We start from the raw sequence: 14,878 nt of genomic DNA, 5'->3' as shown, positions 1-14,878 counted from the left end.
GAGTTGCCTGTGCCCTGGACGAAATCGTCAGTCAATTTTTGATTTTTTCGAAAAGAAAATTCGATCCCTTGACTGGGTTCGAAAGAAGAATCCTTCGAGTAATTTTTCACCCCCGAAATGAGGATGGACGATTCCGTAGCCTACATAACGACGAAATCTATGAGCGATATCACATCCGTATGGATGAAGATGATCCAGCCCGAAAGTCTGTAAGGGCAATATCTATGGTAGAAAAAGAAGACGAGGCAGAACCTGACTGAGATGGAGTGATGCCGCAGGTCAGAACGCTAGACAGGGACATCGAATTGGTGGACCTCGACGCAAAACCGGGGTGTCTGGAGTTCCTTATTAAGGCAGGCCTAGACCGAATACCGGTTGTTGCGCCGTTGATGATGATGATAATGATGAGAAATAGAGGATTCTAAGTTTTACCCAAAATTAAATTGATCTGAGTATGGGTTTTATAGAACTTTATATACAAAAAACACAACTAAAATAGATTATAATAAATGTAAAAATATATAATATGTTAATTAAGGAGAAAACATATTTTAAATCTAATAATATTCAATATTAAAGTTCAGTAGATCGACTATTCGGCCTGAAAATTCATCTTGAATTTCTGAATATTTGCAAAATTTCAGGAAATTATAAATTTAAAGAAAAAAAAAAAGTGTCATTCATTGAATTCAAAAGATTATGTTTCAATTTAAATTTTTTTTTATCAACCATTCATCCATATTTTTGCATTCTATATCTTCCAAGCGAACCTTCTCATTCATACAGAACCAAACTTTGGAGTCATTAATTATTGAGGATCATAACAGCTCCTTTAGTTTCAGCCTTTCATATCCCCCTCCCCCTGAGATCTCACTCTTATACTGGCAACATAATATCGTCTCGATCATGTGAACTCTTTTTTTTTGTTTTTTAAATTTTCAACTATAATACGGCGCATAATAGACGCTAGAATTCTTCAAAAAAAAAATAAAAAAAAATAAAAAAAAAATAGAAATCTCCAAAAAATTCTCGGAAAAAAGGAAAAAAAAGCAAATTAATTCTGGAAAAATATTCATAGAGAACTCAGCCTTGAGAAGACAAAAAGAAAATGTCCTGGAAAATCGAACACCACATCACAGATACGAAAAAAAAACACATGAAACTGAATATGCAAAAGAAAGCAGGAGAAACATCTTTGAGATGATTAAAAAAAAATGTGGATTATGAAAGTGAAAATTGAACAACGAAATTCATCTAGATACGTTTTTAAGTCATATATAAATGAGAAGGATTGAAAATGAAAAAAAAAGGTGAATTCACGGCACTAATTAAGGGAGTACCTTAAATGAAATATGGAAATTATGGAAGAACGAATAACAACAAAGATAAAAAAAAAAGATATTTCAATTCAGACAAAAATATGGAAATGGAGAATCTCGAAGATTTTTTTCAATTTAAATTTTATTTTGCAATAACATTATCTTTTCATTTCATTTTTTGCATGTTTTTGTGTAATATATAAAATATATAATTTAAATTTAAATACTTGAATATACTGAGCTCGTCGAAGTTGTAGTTACTGTTGTTGTTTTTACTGCCTTTTTTGCTGATGATTATTATGTTTGCCTAATGAAGGTGTATCCGTTTTCCTTCTTGTTATGATTCAGGATCCATTGTTACGTTCGATCAGAATCATCTGGAAAATGTAAGCAAATGAATAGAAAGATTACATAATCTGTCGTAATTTTGTTAGTTCTATTTCTGTATAAATAAATTAAATTCCATTTCTATATAGAAAAACAAAAAATAGGAACCCAACCCACGCCCAAGTTATTGAAAGACGTCGAACATGTGCAATGCTTTTCCAAAACCATACAAATTCAAGCAATGCACTCGGAGACGAAACTCTTGTATGAAGTCTCCTTGGTGTGTATGGGCATACTGCGCGTTAAGTATGCATCAAAATATAAAAAAAAATGCGAAACTAAACTCGTTTTCATCGCTCATGACTCTCTGTTACGATCATTGTAAATGGCAGGCTGGTTAATCAGGCGGAGGCACATCTCCGAAATACTGAGAGCCAGGTGATTACACCCAAGAAGGGAGAAGTTGAGACGTCAAGCAGTGGATCCAAGGTTAACATTGGTATACTGTGTGGACAACGTCATTGCTCAAAACACAGGGACCAGCAAAAGTACGTCTGCGATAAATATATCAGACGTCAGGAAGGAGACAGGTCCCAGTGGCGCAGGTGTTAAATGGTATCTGCGCTATCTGAAGAAAGGCCTAAAACCAGAAGAGGCTCTTGAAAAGGCTCAGAATAGACCTAAGCCATTTCTACCAGAGCCGAGAAAGCGGAGAGCAGCAGAGATCAGCCCGCATAAAGGGAATGCTCCCAAAAACTCCAAACCTGAACACAAGGGGGGACTCAGGAAGCCCGCCACTAGCTATACTAGCACGGCCAAGGATATTCGACTGACCATACTGCCAAAAATGTTTCCCCAGCAAATACTCACTCGTGAGGAGCAGGAAACCATTGATGACCTTGTCGTCAGGCAGATGTGCAACGGATGGACTTCGAAACTTGTCTCCAACGGGATACGCTTTCGACCAGGCCTTATACTGGTGAACTGCGCGACGGAAGACACTGCAGTGTGGATTAGAACCATAGTTCCTAGATTGCCAGGCTGGGAAGGGGTAGAACTGTCAACATATGCTGGGGATGATATACCAGGAACCCACATGGTGACAGTTTTTCTGCCAAAAGCCGCGACAATAGAAACGGAAGGCTGCATCTGCGGTAATTGCAAGGGCACATTCAAAGGAGAACATTGGAATAGTGGGTGCTCAGGAACCCTGGGTGTACCGGGGGCAAATTCGCGGTCTGCAAGGAGGAAGCATCAGGTAATTTGGGACTCCTCTTGTGAAAAATCAAGAGCTTGCATATTCTTAAACGTAATTAAAAAAACATATGTCTTTCAGAGTTACTGACCGGGGAACTTATGGCTAACTAAGTCTCATTGGAAGCCGGGAGGAGGACTCGAGAAGCAGTCGCGGCATCGGGATACTTTCCAGGAGACAAAATCCGGTCTTCACCGAACAACGAATAAAAGGAGAAGAAAGGAGAACTGGAAACTAGCAAAAGAGGTATGCTCAGAAGCTAGGTGGAGCTAAGGTGGAGAGTGGGAAATTTTAAACTACTGAAATCTCTCGGAGTAGATGCCATTTTCCCAGTACTAATCCAGAGAGGCCTAGGAATTACCTTAGAGTCTCTTTTTAGGGTGGTAAGGGGGAGCATAGCACTGGGATACATACCAAGGGCATGGAGACGGGCAAAAGTGGCCTTTATTCTGAAAGCGGGTAAAAAGGATCCTTTTCACCCTAAATCTTTCAGACCAATTTGACTGACATTGTTCGTACTCAAAGCGGTAGAGAAACCACCATAGTACCATTCACTAGGAGGCGTAAGCTTGATCACTTGACGGCCATAAGATTACATGATATGGAGGTGAAACGAGAAACAGAGATGAAACATGTCGGAAACACTTGTGGGAAAACCACAAGGGCTCTGATGACTTGTAGGTCTATAGCAGGAAAAAAATGGGGTTGCAGCCCGAAGATACTACTGTGGATATATACTGCAAAAGCAAGGCCAATGTTTACCTATGGAGCGATAATCTGGGCAGAAGGAACCGAACTCAGCACACAAGACAGGAAATTACATAAGCTCCAAAGACTGATTATTACTTGGTACACTGTCGGTTCCCTCACAGCAGAGGGAGCGGTTGCCGGTGTCATTGGTCCAAGGAAAATGTACTTTGGGCCAATGGGCAGGCACACTGGTATGTTCCAGGCGGATATATACGCCATCGACAGATGTGCCTCCTTTAATTTCCAAAGGAACTACAGGGACCAAAACATAGCTATTCTCTCGATAGTCAAGCAGCGATCAAGGCAATTAGGTCCAACCAAGTGAACTCTAAACTGGTGTGGGAATGCCTTGAGAGACTGAATACACTCGGCTCGTCCAACAAGGTCCGGATAGTTTGGGTTCCAGGCCATGCTGGGTTCAAAGGCAACGAGGCAGTGGACGAACGAGCCAAGAAGGGAGCAGGGACGCCTTTACACGGACCAGAACCCTTCTGTGGAATCAGAAACGGTTTCATGGCTATGACTCTAAGAAATGAAGATGAACGGTTGAGGGAACTATACTGGGTGGGCCTACGAGGGGCGGAGCAGTCCAGGGTCCTTATTGGGGGATACGAACCCATGCGCACAAAGAATTGCTTAAACCTCACCAAAAAGAACCTCCAAATCATAGTGGGAATTCTCACTGGTGACTGTCGGCTGAACTATCACCTAGGGAAGCTAGAGATATCTGTGGACACTGCCTGCAGGTTTTGTAAGGAGTGTGACGAAACCTCAATACACGTCCTAGGACAATGTCCGGCACACTTGTGCAAAGTTGGTCGAGGCATCTGGGAGAACAATTAATATCAGATGTTAAGTTGAAAGATCTGGAAGTAGGGAACATACTAAAGTTCCTGACGGTTATAGGCTTGCTTGAGTAAATGGAGCACAATAGTTCTTTAAGGACGCGGTGCGGCCTTCCCTTAACAAAAAAATAATAAATGGCAGGCGTAAACCATTACGTGACACCATCTTACAACAAGTTCCTTACGTTACATAACATTTTATTATCGACCTTGTAAATCATACCAATTAAGTGAAAGCCAACATGCTTGTCAGTGTAGAAAATCCTGTGTGTCTACGCCTATGTATCTATAGAATGAAACAAAAACCTATTCCATCTTAAGCTAGCCTTACAGTAAGGAGAGGGTCGTTTGCAACCATGCTAAGACAATTCTGTTCCCTGGACCTTGTTGCGATCAACTTGCAATACGAGGTTCATGGTAAGAGGAGAAACGTGATAGTTGCCTCTGCTTACTTAGCCTATGATTCTTTGTGTCCCCCACCGACGCAAGAATTAAGGGATCTGGTAGTGTATGCAGAATCAAGTGGCCTTAATAGGTTGTTACATACGGAGTCCCACGTTGGACGTCAACTCTGTTACGTGCGCAACAACTATGGCCCCACGATGGGCGCCAATTCTGTTATGAGAGTCCAGAGTTGCATCATCTTGGTGACCATTTTGGTGCCGAAGTGATGGGACACTGGACTGGCTAGCTCAATCGGCAGAGCATGTGACTTTTAATCGGGGGTTTGAGCCCCACGTTGGACGCCAACTCTGTTACGTACGCAATGACTGTGACCCCACGTTGGGCGCCAACTCTTTTACGTACGCAACAACTGTGGTCCCACATTAAGCGCCAACTCTGTTACGATGAGCCTTGATGACCATGTTGGTGCCAAGGTGATGCAACACTAGACTTTCATCATAACAGAGTTGCCCGACTAGCTCAGTCGGTAGAACATTAGACCCTTAATCGGGGGTTCGAGCCCCACGTTGAGCACCAACTATGTTACGTACCTAACAACCGTGGACCCACGTTGGGCGCCAACTCTTTTACGTACGCAACAACTGTGATGACCTGTTGATTCCAAGGTGATGCGAGACTTCCAGGCTGTACAGAGTCCTTAATAAGGATAAGTCGACCAAGTTAGATTCTCTTACAAAACCGGATGGTACTTTCACGAACTCCAGAGTTGAGTCTATACAGACGGGAGAACAGGTCTCAGAAGTGAGAGCGAGAAAATTGGCGGTTTCTGCAAACCTTTCAACACGAAGGTGTTGCAAGGGAAATCGGGACACTGCGATAGTGGTTGTTACCAATGAAAAAGCCAGAGCTGCTACCCTATCTTTTGAACACTTCAAAGCACCTGGCTTGGATGGCATCTACCCAGGGTGTTGACGGAGGGTATGGAGCACTTAAAGTAACTTCTAAGACATATTTTTCAAGGTTGTCTCACCCTGGGCTTCATGTCTCCCTCTTGGCAGACGGGTAAAGTAGTCTTCATACCTAAGCCTGGGCAAGACGACCATTCAAATCCAAAGACATTCAGGCAGTTTAGTAACATTTTCGCTAAGAGAGAGACTGGTTGAGGGTGACATTCGCGCGAAGGCGTTAAGGTCGCAACCACTAAAGCTTCATCCAGACCGAGTCAGATCTTGGGGTGCATATTAATAAAGGCAAGACGAAGTACATGACGACAATGTGAAAATCACAACCGATAACAGAGATGACGATGGAATCCTCGCACGGTTGTTGGCAGCCAACAGAGCCCATTTCAGCTTACAAAAACTATTCCCCTCGAAACGTCTCACCATAGAGTCAAAGCTCTTACTATACAAAACTCTGATCTTGCCAGTCCTTATGTATTCCTCGGAGACTTGGGTCCTTAGCAAGAAGAATTGCGAACTCTTGGCTGCGTTCAAGAGGAGAATCCTGCGAAGAATTTTTGGTCCCCTACATTCGTAGCCAACATAACAACGAAATCTACGAGCGATACCACGACCGTCTGGTTATGGATAAAATTCGGCTCAACAGGTTGCGATGGGCGGGTCAGCTCATCCGTATCAATGAGGATGATCCAGTCCAGAAAGTCTATAAAGATAATATTTATGGTGGAAAAAGAAGACGATGGTTTAGGCCAGGACGCCAAGCAGCTTTTAGGGATATCGAATTGGTGGATCTCGGCGGGGGCGGGGGATGGCACAGAGCATTGGAAGAGTTAATGGGAGAACCGAATCCAGTTTTCGCTATACCTTCTGATTCTCGGCAGAAGGCGGTAGAAGATATGAAGTTATCTTCAAATGAAGAGAAAACTGGGACGAACCAGAAGAATGCGTATCAGGGTATAATGACGTCTTCTACCCGGATGGCTCACAAACAGAACAGGGTTCTGGAGCAGGAGTCTACCTCTCGAATAAAAAGGAGAAATGGGCTTTCCCCTCCCCACAAAAATAGAACAGGGTTTTAGAGTAGGAACAAGAAGTGGACTTCTCCCTTGGGACCATATTCAACGGTCTTTCAGGTTGAAGTGCAAGCGATCCTAAAAGGCGATGATTGCAGAGCGACTGAAGGCCAAGCGCATCGCAATCTGTACCGATAACCAACCTGCATTGGGGGCGTTGAACCATCCTTTGGTCACCTCGAAAATTGATGAGGAATATAGAAATCGATTAAACTATGTTTCTAGGTTCAATGCGGTGAAACTACTCTGGGTACCCGGTCTATGTGGTGTAGAGGAAATGAAATCTCGGATGGTTTAGCAAAAGGAGGGGTCAATTTCTCCCATACCTGGAACAGAACTAGCAATTGAGATGTCAGTAATATTGGATAATGCTGCTATCAAAAACTGGGAAAACGCTTCCCATAAGGACAGGTGGCTGAACCTTCATGTCGCTAAACACATTAAACTTTTCCGGTCAGAACCAAAGAAACATACGACAAAGGTTATCCGGTCGATAGGCAAGAACACTTGGAATTATCCAAGATGATACCGTGTCCATCCTGTAATGAGGAAGCAGAATCAACGAGAGAGTCTGAATGCTCAGAGGCTTTGCCTCTCCCCCACCTCAACAAACACACACACACACACAGCCACACATACCGATACTGAGAGCGACAACCTGGGCGATTGACAGTTTTGGGGGCGGTAACCAATCCCTTTATTGCTCTGGATCTAGATCGAGGGAAATGAAATCTCAGATGTTTAGCGAACGGGGGAGTTCAATTTTTACTATGTCCGAACCGCATTCAGCAATAGGAGTATGGACAATGGAGAAGTTATGGAAGAAGATGATTCCTCCTGGGCCCACATTATTATCTTGAGAAATTTTAAGGGAAAACGCCCAGTTTCTTTTTGTTATGGCCCCTGAATCTTGTAAAAGATTAATTGATTGCTTCTGGGCCCAAATATTTATCTTGAAATTTTAAGGGAAACCGCCCAGTTTTTTTTTTCTTATGGCCCCTGAATCTTTTAAAAGATTGATTGATTGTCCGTGGGACCAAATTATTATCTTGGAATTTTAAGGGAAGCCGCCCAGTTTTTTTTTCTTATGGCCCCTGAATCTTTTAAAGGATTGAAAGTTGGATTAAGGTCCAATACCACCTATAGTAGGCTAAGAGTTCTTCAAGAGAAGCAAAGATCAAAAGGAAACGAACCAATTCTTGATCTAGATTTAATACTATGGAACTATTGTGGGTACAATGGCATCGAGGGAGATGAAATCTCAGATGCTTATCAAACGAGGGGTTCAATTTTTACTATGTCCGAACCGCATTCAGCAATAGGAGTATCGACAATGGAAAAGTTAGGGAAGAAAGTGATTGCCTCTGGGCCCACATAACTATCTTGAAATTTTAAGGGAAAGCGCCCAGTAGCTTTTTGTTATGGCCCCTGAATCTTTTAAAAGATTGATTGATTGCCCCTGGGCCCACATTATTATCTTGGAATTTTAAGGGAAAGCGCCCAGTTTTTTTTCTCATGGCCCCTGAATCTTGTAAAATATTAATTGATTGCCCCTGGGCCCAAATTTTTATCTTGAAATTTTAAGGGAAACCGCCCAGTTTTTTTTCTTATGGCCCCTGAATGTTTTAAAAGATTATTTGATTGCCCATGGGCCTAGATTATTATTTTGAAATTTTAAGGGAAACCACCCAGTTTTTTTCTTATGGCCCCTGAATCTTTTAAAAAATTGAAAATTGGATTAAGGTCCAATACCACCTGTAGTAGGCTAAGATTTCTTCAGAAGAAGCAAAGATCAAAAGGAAGCGAACTAGTTTTTCATCTAGATTTAATATTATGGAACTATTGTGGGTACAATGGCATCGAGAGAGATGAAATCTCAGATGCTTAGCGAACGGGGAAGTTCAATTTTTACTATGTCCGAACCGCATTCAGCAATAGTAGTATCGACAATGGAAAAGTTATGGAAGGAGGTGATTTCCCCTGGGTCACATTATTATCTTGGAATTTTAAGGGAAAGCGCCCAGTTTTTTTTTTTATTATGGCCCCTGACTCTAGGATTAACGTCCAATACCACCTATAGTAGGCTAAGATTTCTTCAAGAGAAGCAAAAATCAAAAGGAACCTAACCATACCCTCCCAATATGGTAATCAACTAATTTCTAATCCACTTACCAGTTACACGAGAAGTTCCCTGATGATTCGACTGAGCGCTTTGACAAACTACAAATTCATCGTTACTATTGCCAACGCTTGTTTCGACTAGACTATTTGAAGACACCGGACCCTCATTACATTTATTCGAAAGAGGGTTCATATTATTATCTCCTACAGCAGATATATTCCTAGACTGGATAGGATATATATACGATGGCGGAGCATTTAAATCTCGTGATGACAGAGAAAGAAGAGTACTATTAGTGATCGTATTAGAACTTGTAGTAGCTAATGTTGATGAATGAGAGTTTTTATCTGGACTTGGTACAAATTCACCTGGAATAATAACCACGAAAAAAAATATGATCATATCAATGGAAGGATATGAACTCTAACTTTACACACACATACACATAGTAGGGTTTTATTTGCTCCCTTATTCTATGATGACCATGTTAGCTTATGACTATGACCTAGGTATCAGGAAGGTGGGACTTACTTGGGTGCAATGTCTTCTGGAATTTCTCCAGCTCGACAAAGTGTTTTAAACGTAATTCTTCCTCTTCTATGTGTTGACGATGTAGGAGAAGCAGGAGACGCTGTTGAACATTGGGCTCGAGAGGAACACTTTGCAAACTGTGACGTATACGATCCAATTTATGCATAATATCCTGGAAGAGAAAAATGAGAAGAAAAAAAAGAAAACAAGGAGAATCAATAGAATACAAGGAATTAGTCAGTGTGGGAATGGAATAAATACGTGAAACATTTATGTATGTGGGAAGAAGAACAAAGATAATGGATACCAAAGAGAATGGACAAATGATTCCAATGTTATTTTTGTTTCTAATCCCTTTTAAGGTATTACTTAAGAAGACCTCCTACCCATCCAATTGTCAATATGATTGTCACATGCTAGCATAGTTCATCTTATATCTAAAATTACTGATCCTTGACCCAAAATTCTTTCAAAAATTGAATGAATTTCGGGGGTTTTTTTTTTTTGCTGGACCCCTGAGTTGCTGAGCAAGTTTGGAGCCTTACCAGACTATTGACCAGAAGCTGTCTTCCACGATTTTCAATATTCAGTATCCGGAACTCTGGTGTCATCTACCTTGATCCCCTGTTCACCTTAACAACACATGCTACTACTCATATCCATGCCTTATACTACAGTATCTCCTTCATAAGACCCTTTCAGGACTTTCATCACTCCGACGGTATTCTGTCTGCACACCAACCATCCATACATTCAAAAAAATCTAGCGTTGGTGAAAAACGTTGGTGAGGACTTTCATCACTCCGACGGTATTCTGTCTAGCACCAACCATCCATACATTCAAAAAAAATCTAGCGTTGGTGAAAATCGTTGGTGAAAACAGATCACCAACGAATCCTCAACGAAACAACGATCCTAATATCCTTAGTATCAAATTAATAAAAGCCTAAGATAGTCCTGGAATCGTTTTAGATTTATGTCAAAACTTTGCTTCAACAAAGCCTTCACCGTTTCATCAATGTTTGAATGACAAAGGATTACGCGTTAAGGCCAAGGTTAATGACATGAAATTGGTATTAAAATAGTGTAATTAAAGCTATGATAAATAGGACTATGAAGGGATTGATGAAAGGACACAAAAAATGCGGAGAAATTTAAGGAAATAAATGAAAAGACAAAAAAAAAGAACATGATATTGTGGAATCGTTATAAAAGACCGATAGGAAGTTTAAGAGCTGTTGGTGTATCTTCATTTTGCTGATAGAATCTTCAGATAAAATAGATCAAAAACACCAGACAGATAAATTTTTCTACAATGATTTTCGTACGTAGTATTGGATGAATTGATGTATGTGCTATCGATGCAGGATATGCATTTTTTTTTTTTTGTTTTTCTGTTTCATAATTTCTTACCGATGATTCAATTGTCCATGGAGACGAGCTATGAAGTGATGTAAATGGCAGCATCGTTGATATTGGTGTTGTTGATAATGATGATGAATGATGGTGGGATACTTGTGGTGGTTGTGATGATGAAGAATTTATTGTTGTTGACGATATCGGAATACCAACATTAGAGTTAGCTAACGGCCATGAGTTATTCAATTTCCATTTCGTTGGTGTAGAACATCGGCTACCATCTGATGTATGATGGTGATGATGATGATGATGATGGCAATTCTTGGCTCTGGACTGGAAACGTTTTTTGAAATTCAGCAAATATCGTTTTGGAGATGACAACGACCACTCTATCAAGGACTTTTTATTTGGCATTGGTGTAACTTTAGCGCTATTCCACGGAAATGGTGACTTTTTCTCCATCAACTTTGATTCCATTCCCGACTGATGTGAACAGCGTCTTTTCGAATGACTTAAGGATAAAGTCGACGAAGCTAGTGATGAAGTGCCAAAGTAAGCTTCACCAACGTCCTCATCCTCGTCATCCTCTTCATTACCTCCATCATCACCAACATTACTATGATCGTCATCGTCATCATTGTCTGCATCACCATCATTCTCCTCCGGTTCATCATGCCTAGAAGACACTGAATTAGATGAAGATACATCACTGGCTTCACCAGATTCACTAGTGTTGAAATTCAAGCTGTCATCTGTCTGTACACCAGCATAATAATCATCGAAATCAGCGCTTCCGTATAATCGACTACGATGTCTTGATCCAAAATTAAAATTATGACCAATTGATCGATCAATAATTCCATGATAAGTCAGATAGTTTCGATCAGCAGGTTTAGGTGACGTTGACGCGACATTGGTGAAAACACCCGATGGCATCTTTGGTAATAGATTCGTTGCTTGGGTCCTTGTATGCTTTCTGGTTCTATTTCGTTGCATAAGGAAATTATCGAGGCTAAGACTGCTAGCTCGAAGATGATCCAAATTGCGATTCACCAACGCGGGAAGCGGCGCATGGTGACGTTGGTGTAACGTTGGTATTGCAGGTGCAGTATAACTAGGCATTATTGACGGAATGCTATTATTTCTCTCAGATCTTCGTCGTGAGCTGACAATATTTGATTTTAGATATTTCGTACGAGACGAGACAGTCTCCAAGCTCGTCCATGGTGACCAGACATTCTGCTGAGATTGGTAGGCAACGCCACTGTTACAGTCAGCAATTTGACGTATTATTCGATTGATGTAGGTTTCATGCGAGGCTTTCTTGATCAGCTTTTTATTTTCAGCCAACACGCGAGGTACAGATAATTCTTTATCACTTTCTGTCATAGTTGTTGATGATTTCTCATCCAAGCTATTCGATCGATTGTAGAAGGCCCTATGTCGGTGGGTATTGTGATTATACATGATACTACCCGATTTCATCTTACCTCCTTTAGAGCGCATGCTACCGACTTTCTCACCCCCACCAACATCCCCGCCAATAGCATGATGAATACCAGATAATGGAGTCAACTCACTTGTGGAACTATCCAAGCTTTTATTCAAGAATTTTTGACTGGAATTCCGATTGACACCAGCATAAGACGTTGACTTACTCAGTGGTAGCATGTTACGACTCTTTTTGAATTTTGAATCGATCAGAGCTTCTGCAATGTTTATGGAGGTGGTATTCAATTGGCTAGTGCTTCCTGCTGTATTTTTATTATGACCGGGGGTTGTAAAACTTAAATGTCGGGTAGATATTGAACTGCTGGTATTGGCTGTAATCGTTCCAATTAAATTCTGTGATGATCCACGTAATGAAATTGACGAGTTTGGAGCCTGTTGTTGAAATATTTGCCGCAATGATTGTGATAGGGATTGTGATTTTGAACAAAAGGAGGAAGAAGGGGTAATATTTGATGTTGTTGTTGAAGATCCAGATACATCAATTGATGGTATTGAAACTACTGGTGTTGTTGTTGTTGTGGTTGTTGATATGGCGGTTATAATGGAAGTCGTGGTGATAGTAGCCTTTTTGGTAACCTTTTAATTTGCAAAGTTTTGATTTGGTGGTTTTAGTGCTTTTTGTTCTTTTTCTTTGCTTCCATAAGTTCTTTTCGTCAAATGAGGTGAGATAATGACTAAATCCCAGTTATTTATTCTTAGCTAACATCTAGAGTTTCAATTCCACTAGCCTAGAACTATCTGATGAGCACAGTTAATAACTAGAGAGCTTAGATATCAAGAGCAGGACAGTGACTCAAGACCGCTTGAAATGGATTCAACATCAGAGGTAGGAGACTCAATGGCGCAAGAGAGGAATTCCAGACCCAAAAAGAGAGTCTTTAAGATCGGACGAAAGAGGCTGCAAACCGTTGGAAAGGGGCTCATGATTGCAGGGAAGAGACTCAAGGCCGCAGAAGACTGTAGAACGTAGGAAAGAAATTAAAGACCACAGCAAAAAAACTGAAGACCGCTGAAAAGAGACCCCAAGGCCGCTGAAAAGAGACCCCAAGGCCGCTGAAAAAAGACCCCAAGACCGCTGAAAAGAGACCCCAAGGCCGCAGAAAAAAGACCCCAAGGCCGCAGAAAAGAGACTGAAAGCGAATTTACAAGAACTAAAAACAAAGGACCCGCTAAGGCAGAATAAAAAACATGCAACATACCAACTAAAAACGCATTGAAAATATGAATAACCCAAGTCAAGAGCTTTTCTCTGGAAGAGACCCAGATGACATTAATAATAAATTTAATGTACGAAATCGCCCTCAGGGGTCGCCTGAGGGTCGATCCTCAGCATGTCGCTTACGATAGAGGGATTGGCGTCCCCGCGGTACCGGAGCATGAAGTTCTGACCCCCTAGCTGGCAGTAGCCTCGAGATCGTTTCTCGGTGATGATCGATACACGCCGGGACACACTGGCAGTCCCCGGAGCTGTCAACAACTCTTTGTCGACGTCAATGGGGTAATGTGAGCCTAGTTCGACCAAGACGGTAGTTGTGACCTGTATCAGGAGCCAGCTCCTTCGGGACCCTGGTCGGGTAGTGTGCACTGAACCGATATTAGTAGACCGCATTGCCCCAAGCGAATGCTGATCCGTCCGTAAGTTCCGGGATCAGCTAATCGTAGGTCAGGCCGCAAGGAACTGAGGTAGGGGCTTTGTCCCCGAGGGTATATCCGTTCCGACTATTGAAACTGATGCGCTAGTAAAAAAAATTAAATGACAAACACAAACAATACGAACGAGGAGATAGTGGAAATGGAGAGTGAACTGGCAAAAATGCGTCGCTCGCGCCAGGGAAGGACCCAGCAAGAACCCGACGGGATACGCAAACAAAGAAGAAGACTCACAAAACGATGCGACACCTGCAAAGAAGACGGCAACCCAGACAGTACTATGCAGTGCTATAGTTGCGGAAAGAGGCACAGTGGAAACTGCTGAAATTAACCAAATAGTTTCAAACATAAGCCGAGTAGGAGCGCTGTCGACTACTCTGACGAAAGATGATGAGGAAAAGCTTATTAAGAAATGCGCGGCAGCTGTGAAGCGCATACGATCTGCGATGCTGCTCCAAAAAAATGTCAGCAATGGGGTGAAAAACGGGCTGATGGAGCTAGAAGAGCTGATGGACAGAATTTCATATTAAAGGCTGACATGGAGAGTAAGAAAAAGAAGAAAAAAACCGCGGGAAGCAGAAGCAACTGCGCCTTCCGCTGAGAACACTGCGGGAAGCAGAAACAACTGCGCCTCCCGCTGGGAAAACTGCGAGCGTCAAACGGATCGTAGACAGCCCGTTGCAGAGCGAACTGGGAACAAAACGAAAGGAGGAAGAGGCATCTGTAGGAGACGTCACTCAGCTACTCTCCAGGGCTTAAAAGAAGAAG

At 41.8% G+C, this 14,878-nt stretch overlaps 1 protein-coding gene across 6 annotated transcripts in view; it reads right to left on the bottom strand.

Annotated features, from left to right (window-relative positions):
• Positions 1-455: 455 nt before the first annotated feature.
• The window catches only part of LOC119660786 (serine/threonine-protein kinase WNK1-like), a 103,455-nt gene continuing 89,032 nt past the window's right edge, over positions 456-14,878 (bottom strand). For 4 of the 6 annotated variants that reach the window (XM_038069583.1, XM_038069582.1, XM_038069584.1 and 1 more), the window contains 4 exons: positions 11,003-13,036; positions 9,590-9,761; positions 9,109-9,426; positions 456-1,696 (listed from right to left, as the gene is read on the bottom strand). In XM_038069583.1, coding sequence (XP_037925511.1) covers positions 1,677-1,696; positions 9,109-9,426; positions 9,590-9,761; positions 11,003-13,036 — 2,544 coding nt within the window. In that variant the 3' untranslated portion in view covers positions 456-1,676. The remainder of the gene's footprint in view (positions 1,697-9,108; positions 9,427-9,589; positions 9,762-11,002; positions 13,037-14,878) is intronic. The other 2 variants (XM_038069585.1, XM_038069588.1) reach the window with 2 other exon arrangements.

Source organism: Hermetia illucens, chromosome 7 (assembly GCF_905115235.1).
Source record: "Hermetia illucens chromosome 7, iHerIll2.2.curated.20191125, whole genome shotgun sequence".
Classification (NCBI taxonomy): domain Eukaryota; kingdom Metazoa; phylum Arthropoda; class Insecta; order Diptera; family Stratiomyidae; genus Hermetia; species Hermetia illucens.
Note: the sequence above shows the minus strand (reverse complement) of the source record. Positions and strands in the feature narration are given on the sequence as shown.